Source organism: Caretta caretta, chromosome 1 (genome assembly GCF_965140235.1).
Source record: "Caretta caretta isolate rCarCar2 chromosome 1, rCarCar1.hap1, whole genome shotgun sequence".
In the NCBI taxonomy this organism is placed as follows: domain Eukaryota; kingdom Metazoa; phylum Chordata; order Testudines; family Cheloniidae; genus Caretta; species Caretta caretta.
In genome coordinates, this window is record NC_134206.1 from 325,685,694 (window position 1) to 325,702,769 (window position 17,076).

Consider the following 17,076-nt stretch of genomic DNA (forward strand, 5'->3'; position numbering starts at 1 on the left):
AAAAGATGAGCCTAGGAGCTTAATTTTAAAACTCTTTGCTAGACACTAAAAATCATGGTCTTAATAAAGACATTGGATTTATGGTTTATTACAGCAATCTGTAACCCACTAACCCCTCTTTTTTGTCTTATGACTGGAGAGGTGTTAACTGCCACTTCACCTCAAATGGTCTCTTCAAATATGTGTTCACTACTTATGCTAAACAATTTGTTCCACCCTGTATTTAGCTGTGACACTCTAAGTACCTTTTCCAGACCTGAATAAAAGCTCTGTGTAGCTCAAAGCTTGTCTTTTTCACCAATAGAAGTTGGTCCAATAAAAGATACCTCACTCACCTTCTCTATAAAAAATAGAGTCTTTATCACATCTTCAGAAAACTTAACTTAAATTCTATTGATGCATCTTCAACATACAATCTTTCCCGGCAGTAATTATAGTAAATGTTAATGTCATCAAATAGTTAAAACACAATTTTTGCATTGCATTCAGTGACTAATTAATAAAATTGGCTAGACGTTGTTACTTTGTACAATCAGATTTTTTGCTTTAATGCCTGTGTTATTTTTTGAAATCTTGGAAACCTAAAATCATTGCTCAAGAATTAGCATTTTAACATCTTTGTGGAATCAGAAAAGTCCAACTTGTTGATATTTTTATCTATTGCATTATTCAGCATCATTTTTCATTACTGTAGCATTGTTTTCCAGAAGTTTGTATGCTAGTAGATACTGTTTCTTGCCCCATATATCAAAACTGGTATTCATTTGTAAATTGTGTGAACAGCATGAATTCTTCTAACATGGTGGTCTTAGGATTTTAGAGCCCTGTCTCCTCCTCCACAAAGAATGAATATGAGGCACACAAAGATCTCCTACCTCCACTTCACACGTCCAGCAGATAGGAGGAAATAAGACTAAATGGGGCCCAGATATACCAAACCACAGGAGCCACCAAAACACTCAGACATTTCCCATTAAACAATGATGGGAGGGAGAATTTATATTCACAATACCATTAATTATTATTTATATTAACATTTTGTATGGTGGCACAAGATGTGAGTTAATTTCCATCCAAGGTGGTAAGAAACCCAGGAGCTTCCCATCCATCCTTCTCTCTTAATATCTAAAGGAATTAGGATTCTCTCTGTCTCCCTCCTTTGCCAGTCAGGGCTGAGAAAGCCATTGGACCTTTTTTAGTTCATCCCATCCACCAAACCACCATCTCTCACCACCTCGTCCGAAGGCCAAAAGGGGCCAGATGGCTTTTTTTCTTTTACCCTCTCATGCAGTGGTGGTGAGTTGAGGGGACTCCACTCTTCCTCCCCTTCCCATTCAAGAGAAGGGGGTACTCAGAAGGCACCTCCCTCCCTTCCTTCCCTCTCCGCTTCAAGTGCTGCCACTCTGTTCTATAAGACAGCATAGGCAAAGAGCAGAAGAGGAGGGTAGAACTGCAGGAGGAACAAGGGCAGGCAACTGTAGATAACTCAACAGCAGCCACTAGAGTGGCCTCTAATGGCTGATGGAGCAATTTGTTCTAAGACATGCTGAAGCCACAAGTCTGAAATGCCCTTCCACAGCATGTTTGCCTGTATGGCTCAGAGCTCTCCTGCTTCCAAGCAGAGGAGGATATATTTTTAAAGACAATTTAAGTATCATAGCTCTACATTTCTGAAAATCCTGTTAGCATGAATGCAAAAGGAATGACCTAGCAAACTGAAGTTCATATCTGTAGCTTGTTAAATTAGTATAGTACATATATTCGAAACTAGAGTATGTTCTCTACATATTGCACATGGAATTGACTGGCTAATTCATGCTATTATTAATGTGCTGGAAATACTGCACTACGGTTTATGTTGATATGTGTATTATTTGGTTGAATTTTCTGTAGTCCTATGTCCTCACTTTGTATTAGGGAGTGAAGGTTCATTTCTGATGAAAAAGAAATACAACTCCATTGCAGTTGCTGATCTGTACAAAGATACACCCTTACAAAGATATTCTCCTACTTTGCAAAGGCATTCCAATTCTCTGGTAAGATAAGTAATTTATTCACTGTAAACCTCCCTAAATCCATTATGTGTGTTGCCTGATGGAAAACTATTAATGATAAAGTATCAAGAAATGACTGGTGGTCACCGGTACACCATTTAGTACCTTATAAAATATTCCATAAATAATGGACTGTGCTCCCATCTAAATAGAGTACTGCCATAGATGGCATTTTATTTCAGCAAATGTTTATGAACTGCCTATGGCAAACAATACAAATAGCCATTCTGATCTAACGAGAACTTCAGATATGGTATCTTAATACTTTTAAAACTAATTGTCATTTTTATGTTGCCAAAGAAAAATAGCCTGTAAATTTCATTATACTTTAAATCTATTCTTGTTTTGTATTACAAGTCAGTAATTCTTAAAAAATAGTAAGTAAGCTACTTTTTGTTGTTAGATTTTAAAATTCTCACCTTTTTGGGTTACTGTGTGGATGACTTGGCAGATTGCTATAAAAAGAAAGTTAGTTGAATTCCTACATTTTTAGAGATGTAAAAATATTCACAGCTGTTGTTTTTTTGTTCTGTTTTGGGATTTATCAGGGACCTGGTTCAGATAATGAACCATTAGTGAAGCAAAGAAGAAAATTGTCTTCAGATGAATCTCACAGTAAGTCAGATGTAAAAATACATAAGATTTTCCAGTTTTTAACATTTTTTGTGGATAACTGTAATCCGTTGAAGTAAACTGTCTAAGCAACATTGGTACTGTTATATTCAAGTTTGAAAAACTAGGGGGATGTTTTTTCCAAAAATAATATTTAGAAAAATTACTCCTAATACTTTAAACTTTACTAAAACAGTACAAATGTTGCTTATACAGTAAAGCACTTTTCTCTTCAGCTTTACAAAGAATTTCTGTAAGATTATGTATAATAATGTACATTCATGACAGCCCTAAGAAGCATTTTTAAAGCCATTTGTAATGCAGAACACCAGTATCCCTCTATTCCCTATAGAACCCTATAGGAATTTGAATTGTAGCTTCTTAACAGTCCTCATTGGCTCCCATTTCAGCCAATATCTAAACAGCCATTGCCTTCATTGGGTACAGAGTTAGACCTGAAATTCTGTGAATTGTAATTCAGAGATAAATGAAATCGTGTTTATTAAATTGTTGTATGTTTTACCTGTGAAGATGAATGCTTATGTTTTTGTTTTAATAGAAGGGATCTCAAAATTCCAATCACATTTAAGACGATCAGACAGTTTGTCTTCTTTGGTCTCTGAGAAAGAATATATTAAGTCATTAGATCTTTCATCAAATGAGCTGGAGAATATAGATGCCATCAGTCAGAACTGCTGCTTAACTGGTCACTTGGAACGTCTTGAGAAATTGGAGCTGCACCAAAATGCACTCACAAGCATTCCAGAACAACTGTGTGAAGTAATTTTATGTCATTTTACATAATGCAAGAAAATTATCAGTTCTTTTAAGATCAAAGACCAGATTGTCATCATTGTGCCTACGTGTGTACATTCGCATCCCTAATTTGCATGTGTACAATTTTCATGCAGTAATTGAATGTGGTGTTAGTTGTGCAGACATGCTCAGGGAGTTTCTGTCGGATACTTGCTGCAGAGGGTCAAACTGGGAAGTATATGTTACAGATAGTTTATGTGATTGAATTATGTAAATGGAAATCAGAACTGCATATGTTACTTATATGCTAAAGCAGTGGTCACCAACCCGTCGATTGCAATCGACTGGTTGATCCTAGAGGATCTCCCAGTTGATCGCGATCTCCGACGGTGTAGCAGGGCTGCCGCTAAGACAGACTCCCTGCCTACCCCAGCCCCACGCCACTCCTGGAAGTGGCCAGCGCAGCTGCGGGGGCAAGGATCTCCCTCTGCGCACTGCTCCTGCCTGCAAGAACTGCCTCTGCAGCTCCCATTGGCCGGTAACAGGGAGCTGTGGCCAATGGGAGCTGCGGGGGCGGTGCTTGCAGAGAGGGGCAACGTGTGGAGCCACGTGCTGCCCGCCCCCCACCTCCAGCAGGGGTGCGTTGGCCCCTTCCAGAAGTGGCGTGGGGTTTGGGTAGTCAGGGAGTCTGCCTTAGCGGCAGCCACACTTTACCCCAACCAGGAGCTTCCGGAGGTAAGTGATGCCTGGCAAGAGGCTGCACCCCAAGCCCCAGTCCTGAGCCCCCTTCCGGAGCCTGAATCCCAACCCCCTCCTGCACCCCAAGCCTCAGTCCTGACCCCCTCCCAGAGCCAGTACCCCCACCGTCTCCTGCACCCAAATACTCTCTGCCCCAACCCTGACCCCCTCCCAGAGCCAGCACCCTGTACCCCTTCCTGCACCCCAACCCCCCCTGCCCCAGGCTCAGCCCCCTCCCACAGTGCGACTCTCTCGACCCCAGCCCAGAGCCCGCACTCCCTCCCAAACCCCTACCGTCTACCCTAGCCCGGTGAAAGTGAGTGAGGGTGGGGGACAGCGAGTGACGGAGAAAGGAGAGGATGGAGTGAGTGGGGCGGGGCTTTGGGGAAGCGGCAGGATAGATCCTGGGTTGCCCTTACAGTCAAAAAGTGATCTTGAATGTAAAAAGATTGGAGACCACTGTGCTAAAGGCTTTGTGTAATTGTACTAGTTAGTTTTATTACAGCATGCCTGAATATCCTCTTTATTGATATAATATTATATAATACATTATAATAATTACCATTTTCTCTCATTTTACTTGATAGGATAAATAAAATAAATGTGAATTGCCTAAATATTAATTTATTTTAAAAATTAGAAATTCATATCTGTGTGTTGTACTTTTTAAAAAGAAATTCTCCTTTTCTTTCAGACTTTGAAATGTTTGACTTACTTGGATTTGCATAGTAACCTGTTTGCATCTTTTCCTACTTATTTACTGAAAATGAATTGTATTGCAAACCTTGATATCTCTCGGAATGAAATTGGCCCTTCCTTAGCTTTGGATCCACATAGCAAATGCCCATCTCTAAAGCAGCTTAATCTATCATACAATCAGCTGTCATGCATTCCTAAATTTCTTGTGGATGTTGCAGAAAACCTGGAACAGTTAATGCTAGAAGGGTAAGAATAGTGCCAGTTTATCTGAATACTGTTTAACAAAAATTGCAGGAAATAATCAGTGTCACTGAATGTAAATTATTTTCTGATCAAAAATATGTTATAATTTAATTAAATTCACAAAAGCAAGGAGATGCAGAATCCAGGTTTCCCCTCCATTTCTTCATTTTTATTATGTTTCATTAGATGAGTTCATGTTTCTAATACCACCATGGTGGAGAGATTTTTGCTATTCCTCTAATTCCCAAATATCTCTAACATCTTAGTTTATATTTCACACTGAAAATCTTTAACTCTCTGTTTCCCTTGTTCTTTCTTCTAGAATACATCCATTGTAACATGATACATTAATCTTAGAACTATCTGTATTCTCCTTGTCTGTCCATGTCCTGTAGAAATTGGTTACCGATTTCTTTTAAATTGATAGATGCTCTTTAGGTTGCAATCCTGCAAACACATATTAAGTCAGTGGAACTGCTCACATAGGCAAAAAGAAAAGGAGTACTTGTGGCACCTTAGAGACTAATCAATTTATTTGAGCATGAGCTTTCGTGAGCTACAGCTCACTTCATCGGATGCATACCGTGGAAACTGCAGCAGACTTTATATACACACAGAGAATATGAAACAATACCTCCTCCCACCCCACTGTCCTGCTGGTAATAGCTTATCTGAAGTGATCATCAGGTTGGGCCATTTCCAGCACAAATCCAGGTTTTCTCACCCTCCACCCCCCCACACAAATTCACTCTCCTGCTGGTGATAGCCCATCCAAAGTGACAACTCTTTACACAATGTGCATGATAATCAAGTTGGGCCATTTCCTGCACAAATCCAGGTTCTCTCACCCCCTCACCCCCCTCCCAAAAACCACACACACAAACTCACTATCCTGCTGGTAATAGCTCATCCAAAGTGACCACTCTCCCTACAATGTGCATGATAATCAAGGTGGGCCATTTCCAGCACAAATCCAGGTTTTCTCACACCCCCACCTCCACCCCCATACACACACAAACTCACTCTCCTGCTGAGTTTGTGTGTGTATGGAGGTGGGGGTGGGGGGTGTGTGAGAAAACCTGGATTTGTGCTGGAAATGGCCCACCTTGATTATCATGCACATTGTAGGGAGAGTGGTCACTTTGGATGAGCTATTACCAGCAGGATAGTGAGTTTGTGTGTGTGGTTTTTGGGAGGGGGGTGAGAGAACCTGGATTTGTGCAGGAAATGGCCCAACTTGATTATCATGCACATTGTGTAAAGAGAAAAGGAGTACTTGTGGCACCTTAGAGACTAACCAATTTATTTGAGCATGAGCTTTCGTGAGCTACATCTGATGAAGTGAGCTGTAGCTCACGAAAGCTCATGCTCAAATAAATTGGTTAGTCTCTAAGGTGCCACAAGTACTCCTTTTCTTTTTGCGAATACAGACTAACACGGCTGTTCCTCTGAAACCTGTCATTGTGTAAAGAGTTGTCACTTTGGATGGGCTATCACCAGCAGGAGAGTGAATTTGTGTGGGGGGGTGGAGGGTGAGAAAACCTGGATTTGTGCTGGAAATGGCCCAACCTGATGATCACTTTAGATAAGCTATTACCAGCAGGACAGTGGGGTGGGAGGAGGTATTGTTTCATATTCTCTGTGTGTATATAAAGTCTGCTGCAGTTTCCACGGTATGCATCCGATGAAGTGAGCTGTAGCTCACGAAAGCTCATGCTCAAATAAATTGGTTAGTCTCTAAGGTGCCACAAGTACTCCTTTTCTTTTTGCGAATACAGACTAACACGGCTGTTACTCTGAAACCTGCTCACATAGGGTATGTCTGCACGGCAGTTAGACACCTGCAGCTGGCCCCTTCCAGCTGTCTTGGGCTCGCGGGGCTCAAGTTAAATGGCAGCCCAAATGTTCATATTGCAATTAAACAGTCACTTGGCCTGAACCTTGCGAGCCTGAGTCAGTTGGCATGGGCCAGCTGCGGGTTTTTAATTCTGGTGTAGACATACCCTTACTTAAAGTTAATCATATGTGCTTGACGATTGGACTTTAATGTATAATCAGAAAATGACACTTTATTGCACACGCTAACATTTGAATTATAAAGTGAATAAATACATACCGTGAGGTATTCACATTGTCATATGCATTGGTATTGTGGATAAATCTCAATCCTGATCCATCAGTCCTTACTCAGGTAAAACTATTTTCAGTTTCTGTTTGCATAATTAAAGACTGCAAAATCAGGTCCATACTCTAACTTTCCATTTTTTAGCAAGTAGTTTTGTATAACACTTGTAATTTTGTTTTCCTTTACCTTAGAAACAAAATTTCAGGTATATGTTCACCCATATGCTTGAAGAAACTGAAAGTTTTAAACATTAGTAAGAACAATATTTCATCCCTGGCTGTTAATTTTCTCAAGGAGTGCACAAAATTGGAGATATTTAGTGCCAGGATGAATTTACTTGGTAAGTATTCTAGGAGTTGCTAAAAAAAGGGTGAGATAGGTTTAGATGATACGTGCCGTAGTCTAGATACGGACAAGGCAAAGCAGAACAGTTAATGTAAAGACTGCTTGAAAAACAGCAAGGTCTAATATACAGTATTAGCCTCCTAAACATTTATCAACCGTTACCACACTATATCCATTAGCCACAGTTTACCACAACAATTATCACACATACAATACTATTTCCCTATGCTTGCCATAGGAAATAACTGTTGCATCTCGGGTACTGTGGTGTGATAACTGTTGATAAATATTAACTTGAACTTCATTCTTTTCTCATGCCAATTTTACACCAGTATAACTCCCATTTATTTAAATGTATACTGGTTTAAATGAGATGAGTGAACCTTTGAGTGTCTGCATAGATTTCTCCTGTCATTTGACTAAGCAATATAGAGTGTAATTCAATGGCTTAAAACGTTTTATACAAAAAAATAACTAATTTGAGAAAATGTAATACATGAATCCACCTGTCCTAATGAATTTATAGACGTTCTTAAATTATTATTAGAATTTTGTACATGTCTATCCAACATATAGAATTTTTTATTTTGCATATGCTTATAATCTAGTTTCTCAGTCTTTCAGAATGTAGCTGTTATGTCTGGAATAAATTAAGTTTTTTAAGCGATCTTTTATGTACATATGGTATTTTACTACATTGGTGGAATGACAAACATATATAGTATTAGTAACACAGCAAAATGTAAATAATAATATTTCAATGTTGGATAACCATATGAAATTAAATGTCATAGTGTCTAATAAAAGTTTAAAAAAAAAAAAGGTAGAAATATTTGGAGAAAATAGGTGTTTAATTCTCCTCTAAACTCTTCAGATTGGGAGTTCAGTTTTCAGATGGGAGTTCCTGAAAAAGAAAATCCAAATCCTGTCTTTGGCAGCTCAAGTTAACACTTGGGTGATTAAAATGGTTATTTATGCTTCTACGTGCCAATTTGAGCACCAGAAAATAGAATCAGATACCTGTGTTTGGAAACTAGCCTCACAATCTATCTCTAATTTTAGAAAATGACAGCTTTATAAACTAAGGTAGAAAGTGCTGAAAAATTATGCCTAAAGGAAATAATTCAGTTTCTTTTCTATTTTAGATACCATATCTAACTTGCCATCTAGCATAACAAGTTTAAAATTATCTCAAAATCATTTTGTCAGTATTCCAGAAGCAATTCTTCTTCTTCCACAGTAAGTTATTTCACTTGTTAATGCCAATGTTGTGCCTTCTGTGAAGGAAAACCTAGTGGAATGGCCATTATTAAGCAGAAAATACGGCATGTTTCTACTCAACGTTTTCAGACGATCATCCTAAAAAGGCTAAATTGAAAACATGGTGACCATTAACTGAAGCCAGAGTCGGTCACTTTTTCTTCAATAACTGGAGGAAGCCTGAATCCCCTAGATAGTTCCAAACTATGAACCTCTCCTTTTTTTTAAACTAAAAGATGTTTTTAGGAATGCTGAAGCTGCCCATTTTTGCCTCCAGAGTTAGAACCAATTTGTTTTTTCAGGTGCAAAGAAGGTAGAAAAGATATTGGCAATTTCTCTTTTCATTAAGTCTTGGAACTTCATCCTTTTGCACAAAGCAAAAGGCTCTCTTCCCAAATATCTACGATAAGTTCTTTCTCAAAGAATAACACTGCTTATGGCCCCCTAAGTTGAATTGGGTTAGAGCTGCATTTGTCACAAATTATCCTGTTCCTTCAAAGCATTATTCATGTGAAAACTAGCCCTATTAAGTTTTGTTACAGCAACGTTAAATTTTAGCACATTGTGCCGAGTGCATTATTTTGGCCATCTTTTAATTGCAACCATATTAATACTAGGGATGTAAAGAATACTCAGTCCAGATCTGAATAATACACAGACCCATGAGGCTGGTTTTTAATATGTTAACTATTTTTAAAATGGCCTAACAACACCTCTCACACTCATGCACTTGCTCCTTTCCACTGGCACTCCCATTCCTTTCCACCACCTTTCCAAGCTCCAGAGAGATTTACTCGCCCACTTCCTCTCTCTATCCTTCCAGCCTCAGCACTACTCTCCAAGCCACTTTTTCAAGTCACTTCTTAGGCACCAGTACTGCTCCTCTATACATCTCTCACATGGCAGCTCCCTCCTATCACTTCTTCTGGTTCTAGCACTGCAGCTCCACCCCCCTCTTCTATGTATCCAATATCTCTGTGGCCCCCTCCTGTTACTCATTCCAGTGTCCACTACTGGTTACATATTGACTCCAGCTACTTCTATAGAAGTATCTGGCACATAAATATCTTGTGATGCCAGCTACAAAAGTGCCATGTGAACACCTGTTCTCACTTTCAGGTGACATGGTAAATAAGAAGCAGGTAGCATTATCTCCCATAAATGTAAGCAAACTTGTTTGTCTTAGCAATTGGCTGAACAAGAAGTAGGACTGAGTGGACTTCTAGGCTCTAAAGTTTTACATTGTTTTGAGTGCAGTTATATAACAAAAAAAATCTACATTTGTAAGTTGCACTTTCACGATAAAGAGATTGCACTACAGTACTTGTATGAGGTGAATTGAAAAATACTATTTTTTTTGTTTACCATTTTTATAGTGAAAATATTTGTAATAAAAATAATATAAAGTAAACACTGTACACTTTGTATTCTGTGTTGTAATTTAAATCAATATATTTGAAAATGTAGAAAAAATCCATAAATTTCAATTAGTATTCTATTGTTTATCATTGTGATTTAAAACTGTGATTAATCATGATTAATTTTTTTGAGTTAATCATGGGAGTTAACTGCTATTAATTGAGAGCCCTAAAACTTAATATACTAATTGAAGGAGATGCAGCTCTCAAGCTTTGTTTCTCCCAGCCCAGAAAAGTCAGAAAAGAATACCATGAATTTCTTGCATAGTTCATACCTCACATTGAAATAAACACAGCTGCATTTGTTCAATAGATTGCACATAGAAATAAATACACACAGTGCATGTGTTTCTTCAGCATGTTGTCTTCCAGTATATACATGCAAAAACATTTGGGGAAACAGTGCCTTTTTATTTGAATCTCGTAAAACACATTAAAATAAACATTCTTCTGATATTATATTGAAATGAATGCTCTGAGCATGTTTATTTTAGTAAAGATGCCATTATTGTGAAGTCACTTGAACCTGGGACCATTGGCTAAATTCTGCACTGATATATGGGTAAAAACTTGGAATAATTATTGATTTAATTTGAGTTACTCCATATTTTCACAGGTGTGACTGAAAGTAGAATTTAGATTTTGGTCTTTTATAAATCTGGACGTTACCATGCAAGCTTATCATACTATATAAATAAAAATAATTATATTATCCCATATTGATGTAACTGCACATGCATGTATTTGAAAGTGCCACTTTTGGTTCAGTCACTGAAATAAGTATATTGATTACATTGAGTGTTCATTTCCAGAATATATAATTTCATGTGTAAATAAATACATTAAAAGTACGCTTTATTGAATCAATTCTAGTTCTCTGATTTTTCTTTTCCTTTTTTTCCCCTGATGTATCCACATCCTATTTGCAATATCTTCTCAGATAATTACCGTTGCGTTGTACCTTTAATTCCTTGAACATTGTTGAGGTTGGCCTTGGGTCGTCAATAAATTTCTATCTTCCTATCTAAATTTCCAACAGGAATTCTTATTCTAATATCTTTCCCCTTTGTTTGTTTATAACAGATTAATATATTTATAGCTAGTCTCCATTTTATTTATTTTCTCTGCTAATTTTCCCCTTTATTTTCTTAGTTTGCGATCAGTAGACTTAAGCAACAATAAAATCATAAACCTGCCTGGACCTATGCACTGGAAATCCTTAAACTTAAGGGAGCTCTTGTTTAACTACAATCAGATAGACATTTTGGACTTGAATGAAAAAGCATATGCATGGTCTAGGCTAGAAAAGCTACACCTGTCCCATAACAAGTTAAAGGAGGTAAAGTATGAATTTTTAGATACTTAAAAACATAGGCACCGACTCTATGGGTGCTCCGGGGCTGGAGCACCCACAGGGAAAAGTTAGTGCGTGCTCTGCACTCACTGGCAGCCAAGCTCTCCGCTCGCCCTGCCTCGCCTCACCTCACCTCCTCCTCTGCCTCCTCCCTGAGCATGCCGTGTCCCCACTTCTCCACCTACCTCCCAGCACTTGCTGCTGCCAAACAGCTGTAGCAAGCTCCAAGAGGGAGGGGGGAGAAGCGGGAACATGGTGCGCTCAGGGGAGGAGGCGGGGAAGAGGTGGCGGCAGGGATTTGGGAAGGAGTCGGAATAGGGGCAGGAAGGGGGTGGAGTAGGGGGTGGGGACTTTGGGGAAGGGATTGGAATGGGGGTAGGAGGGGGCGGGTCAGGGGTGGAGTCGGGGCGGGACCAGGGGCAGAGGGGGGGGTCGAGCACCCATCGGCGCCTAAGCTTAAAAATATCAAACCACTTTTCATATTTATATATGGTCTTTAAAATGATCACTTGGTTTTCAGATCAACCCTAAATTAAATTTCGCCCTTCTTGCGCTACTTTTTGTGATTGAAGACCCTAGTAGTAAAATAGCATGTAATTAGAACTGTGTATTGCCTTTGAAAAGAATATGACTATCTTTCCTTAAACTTTTTCTGTCTTTAATCTATGGTAAGAGTAGTGTTTGTCGTCTTCTTTGTAAAAGGGATATAAAATTAGTTCTTTAAGAGTTACTTTCTTGTCCGATCAAGATATTAGGTATGTATACTTTAGATGATGATAACTGGAAAAAAAGAATTGGCATTGTGTTTGGTCTTATTAAATATTTGCTTAAGATATTCATCTTCATATATAGACAGACAAATGCTCACTTTTAGTAAATGCTCAAATGTTTATTAACTTTTCTCTATCCAGATTCCTCCTCAGATTGGCTTCCTTGAAAACTTGACATCTCTGGATGTAAGTTATAATCCTGGCTTGAGTTCCTTTCCAGATGAAATGGGAAAGTTGTCCAAAGTCTGGGATCTTCCTTTGGATGGGCTTCATCTTAATTTAGATTTCAAACATGTTGGATGCAAAGCCAGAGACATTATAAGGTTTGTTATCCTATTGTTGTCTGTTTTTCATGTCTTCATGGAATACACCGTGGATAGTGTGGTAACAATATGCCCCTTTAAAGGTATCAACTGATTTCCCACCTGATCTTTTACTTAGTTATGATTCTGGTGAATCTTTGTTCCTCAAGAAAAATGTGGTCCATAGCCATATGAAAATGTAATAGTACCGCTTTATGAGTTGATGATACCTCCAGAAAAGCATATGACTCTTACGCAAACAAAGGTATTCAATGGTTGCTTAGTACATCTGTAATATGTTACAATATGTCACTCATAGAAAGTTTTGCAGAAGTTATTCATAGAATCATAGAATATAAGGGTTGTAAGGGACCCCAGAAGGTCATCTAGTCCAACCCTCTGCTCGAAGCAGGACCAATTCCCAGTTAAATCATCCCAGCCAGGGCTTTGTCAAGCCTGACCTTAAAAACCTCTAAGGAAGGAGATTCTACCACCTCCCTAGGTAACGCATTCCAGTGTTTCACCACCCTCTTAGTGAAAAAGTTTTTCCTAATATCCAATCTAAACCTCCCCCACTGCAGCTTGAGACCATTACTCCTCGTTCTGTCATCTGCTACCATTGAGAACAGTCTAGAGCCATCCTCTTTGGAACCCCCTTTCAGGTAGTTGAAAGCAGCTATCAAATCCCCCCTCATTCTTCTCTTCTGCAGGCTAAACAATCCCAGCTCCCTCAGCCTCTCCTCATAAGTCATGTGTTCCAGACCCCTAATCATTTTTGTTGCCCTTCGCTGGACTCTCTCCAATTTATCCACATCCTTCTTGAAGTGTGGGGCCCAAAACTGGACACAGTACTCCAGATGAGGCCTCACCAATGTCGAATAGAGGGGAACGATCACGTCCCTCGATCTGCTCGCTATGCCCCTACTTATACATCCCAAAATGCCATTGGCCTTCTTGGCAACAAGGGCACACTGCTGACTCATATCCAGCTTCTCGTCCACTGTCACCCCTAGGTCCTTTTCCGCAGAACTGCTGCCGAGCCATTCGGTCCCTAGTCTGTAGCTGTGCATTGGGTTCTTCCGTCCTAAGTGCAGGACCCTGCACTTATCCTTATTGAACCTCATCAGATTTCTTTTGGCCCAATCCTCTAATTTGTCTAGGTCCTTCTGTATCCTATCCCTCCCCTCCAGCATATCTACCACTCCTCCCAGTTTAGTATCAAAACACACAAGATATTTAGTCTGTGTTTAAACATTTTTTAAAAATCCAAAATGAACACACATACTGTCAAAAAGATTACATGTAATATTAAAGAATTGTTTATGTAAATAATTTGAAAAGGGGTTGGCATTATCTTGGTTTGTCAATTCGAGACTTCTTTTGGTATGTGTCTTTATTATACACTTCTTATCAACTATTTTTCATGCCAGGTTTCTTCAGCAGCGGCTAAAGAAGGCTGTCCCTTATAACAGAATGAAACTAATGATTGTGGGAAATACTGGCAGTGGTAAAACTACACTGTTACAACAACTAATGAAATGCAAGCGATCAGATTTGGGGACACAGAATCCTACAATAGGCATAGATGTAAAGGACTGGTCAGTTCCAGTGAAAGGCAAAGTGAAGAAGGATTTGATATTAAATGTCTGGGATTTTGCAGGTATTCTGTTCACAAACCTATTAATTTATTGCCCTGATTAACTCATATACAATGCTTGTTCCTAGAAACGGTCTGTAAAATCTCAAACCACATATAGCAGAATCTTGCTAATTCATACTCAGGATCAAGGAACTCATTGTGAGTTACTGAATTTTGCAAATTAGTGATTAATTGAACAAATACATAAAACAAAAGATCCAAGGATACCTCCATCATTAAATGTACTCTGATCACTTATTTTGATAATAGTGGTTTAGTATTAATTATAATGTGACTACAGAATAGTTGAGTACTGCAATTTGCTGTAGAATCATAAAAATGTAGGACTGAAAGGGACAGGAAGAGATCATCTAATCCATCCCCCTGCACTAAGGCAAAATTAAGTTAAATTATAAAGTTACAGGCCATAACAGTTGTATAAGGGCTCCCTCTGGTGTACTTCATCAGAATTCTGTTCGGGTAAACCAAAAGGGATACATATGCAGGCTAAGCGTACACTAACCACCCTAATTTTTTATCTTGCCTTTAAGTTTTTCCAATATGCCTATCACGTTTGTATGTTAGAACCAAATACAATTGTGGAAGAATATGAGTGAGTAGAAAAATGGTGGTAAAAACCTGATTCCATTGAAATTCAGTGGGAGTTTCACCAGTGACTTCAGGGGAGCCAGGATTTCACCCCGTATGTGTTTTTGGTTTTTGTTCATTCTCTCTCTCTCTCTCTCTCTCTCTCATTTATAGTTATATAACCCACCGCCTCCTTCCAGGTTTCAGTAAGTTTGTATGTTTAGGGATTTTTTTTCTAAAAGTGGTCAGTGTTCCCAGGAAGAGTCTTTATCAAAAGATCTGTGTCTCATTTAGATCTGAACATAGTCATGCTTGGGCTCAGTCTGATCTTGCCTAATTAAGTTCCACAGCCAGTGTCAAAGAGCTACGAGTGTTGTATCTCTGGTGTCAGCTGTCTAAACCCGGGTATCTCTCTAGATGCATTGTTCCTGTACAGCTTAGCTATTTAGGAAGTTCATGGAGGAAGAAGCAGCCTCTGAGGTTGCTAGATTCCCAGTTTATCATAAGTCTGATCCAAAGCTCATTAAAATCAATGGAAAGTGTTACAGAGAAGTGAGATTGGACTGTCAGGATTATTGTGAGAATTAATTAGGTTTGCAGATTAGTGAATTCAGGAGAAGTGAGGTTCTGCTGTGTTTATTTCATCTGGAGGAGTGAAGTGAGGAAAGTAGTATAAAATATTTGATTTCTTTATCATTTAGGACAAGAGGAGTTCTACAGCACTCATCCCCATTTTATGACTCAGAGAGCCTTGTATCTTGCTGTTTATGATCTCAGCAAAGGACAAGCAGAAGTGGATGCTATGAAGCCGTGGCTGTTTAATATCAAGGTAACAGAAGAGTTTTTATAATATAGATTTTTAAATTCCAAGTGACTCTGTGAAAACATCAAAGAGAATTCACTTGAAAATTTTGTATGTCCTGTTCAGCTGGTACAAACATTAAGATGAGGAAGTTTCTGGAATGCGTATTATTGATTATGAAAAAGTCTTTATAATTTTTTGCAGACTTATAAAGTACAATTTTCAATTTAAATTTGTGCAGTAGAGTATGCATACTAAGAATTTGGCAAGTTGTGATGTTATTTTGCACAGACTAATGAAACAGTGTAAGGGGGACTGTTAGATACTGAATAGAGAGTTCTGAGCATTGGCCCTGGTTCGCTTTTCTCACTGCTGTAAACTGCAATGAAGTCAGTAGAGTTATAATAGTTAACACACAACTGCCATGATGGGGAACAGCTCTAGCCCCTGCCGCTGACTGCCACTGCGGCGAGGCTGAAGCCGAAGTTGTGACAGAGGTCCATTTAAGTCACAGAATCCATGACGTCCGTGATCTCGTCTTACCCTTAACTGTCAAGTTAAGCATTACACCCTCACTGTTTTCAGTCTAACTGTACCAGAGGTTGATCAGTACAAAGATATTAGGTTTTTTCACTCTTCTCATAACTGTTACCTGCTGTTTTCCTTCACTCATCACACAGTGTTCACATCTTGTTTCCCTGCCTCAAGGTATAAAACCATAGTCAGTGAATTTTTAGTAAAGGCCATAATTGACATGTACTCCTTTCCCACTTTCAGTACCTCTAGTTCATTGATGCACCAATTTGTTTGCTGAAAGATTTGTATTTTCTAAAAATACGTTTGCTAGAATATATTACTAGAGATGGAACCAAGCTGCAAAGTTTGGATTCTAGATCCTAGCTTCCCCAAGATAAAGATCCATGTTCGGGATCAAACCCATCCTTGCATGTTAAAATATATTACAGACACAGGTCTGTAACATTTTTATTGCCTTACCCAATCAAAACTATAAAATGGATGTGCAGTTTCGAACGCATATACTTTCAGATTTAGTTCTACTGATTACTCCATCAGCAGACCTAAAATATTTCCTTGTATTACATATTTTAAAAACTCAGGTTTTTTCATAAATTCCGGCAGGTTGTGAATTAAATCAGTTTTTAAAATTCCTAATATTACTCTGCCTTTGCTTCTGAGAAGAAAATAGACAAATATAAATTTATGACCGAAAGAGGCAGCAGTGACAAACATGGTTGCCTTTTCGTATTCCTAGAGTTTCATAAGTTATGATTGAATTGTTGAAATGTGTGAACATAAAGAGAAAATCATGATTCAACATTGAGATAACAAACTGTGTGGATCTTATTAACA

At 38.7% G+C, this 17,076-nt stretch overlaps 1 protein-coding gene across 2 annotated transcripts in view; it reads left to right on the top strand.

Annotated features, from left to right (window-relative positions):
- The window catches only part of LRRK2 (leucine rich repeat kinase 2), a 116,345-nt gene that overhangs the window by 48,966 nt on the left and 50,303 nt on the right, over positions 1 to 17,076 (top strand). For both annotated transcript variants that reach the window (XM_048836308.2, XM_048836307.2), the window contains exons 21-30: positions 1,918 to 2,036; positions 2,603 to 2,669; positions 3,226 to 3,446; positions 4,855 to 5,105; positions 7,419 to 7,567; positions 8,718 to 8,811; positions 11,403 to 11,589; positions 12,516 to 12,697; positions 14,107 to 14,336; positions 15,605 to 15,732. In XM_048836308.2, coding sequence (XP_048692265.2) covers positions 1,918 to 2,036; positions 2,603 to 2,669; positions 3,226 to 3,446; positions 4,855 to 5,105; positions 7,419 to 7,567; positions 8,718 to 8,811; positions 11,403 to 11,589; positions 12,516 to 12,697; positions 14,107 to 14,336; positions 15,605 to 15,732 — 1,628 coding nt within the window. The remainder of the gene's footprint in view (positions 1 to 1,917; positions 2,037 to 2,602; positions 2,670 to 3,225; positions 3,447 to 4,854; positions 5,106 to 7,418; positions 7,568 to 8,717; positions 8,812 to 11,402; positions 11,590 to 12,515; positions 12,698 to 14,106; positions 14,337 to 15,604; positions 15,733 to 17,076) is intronic.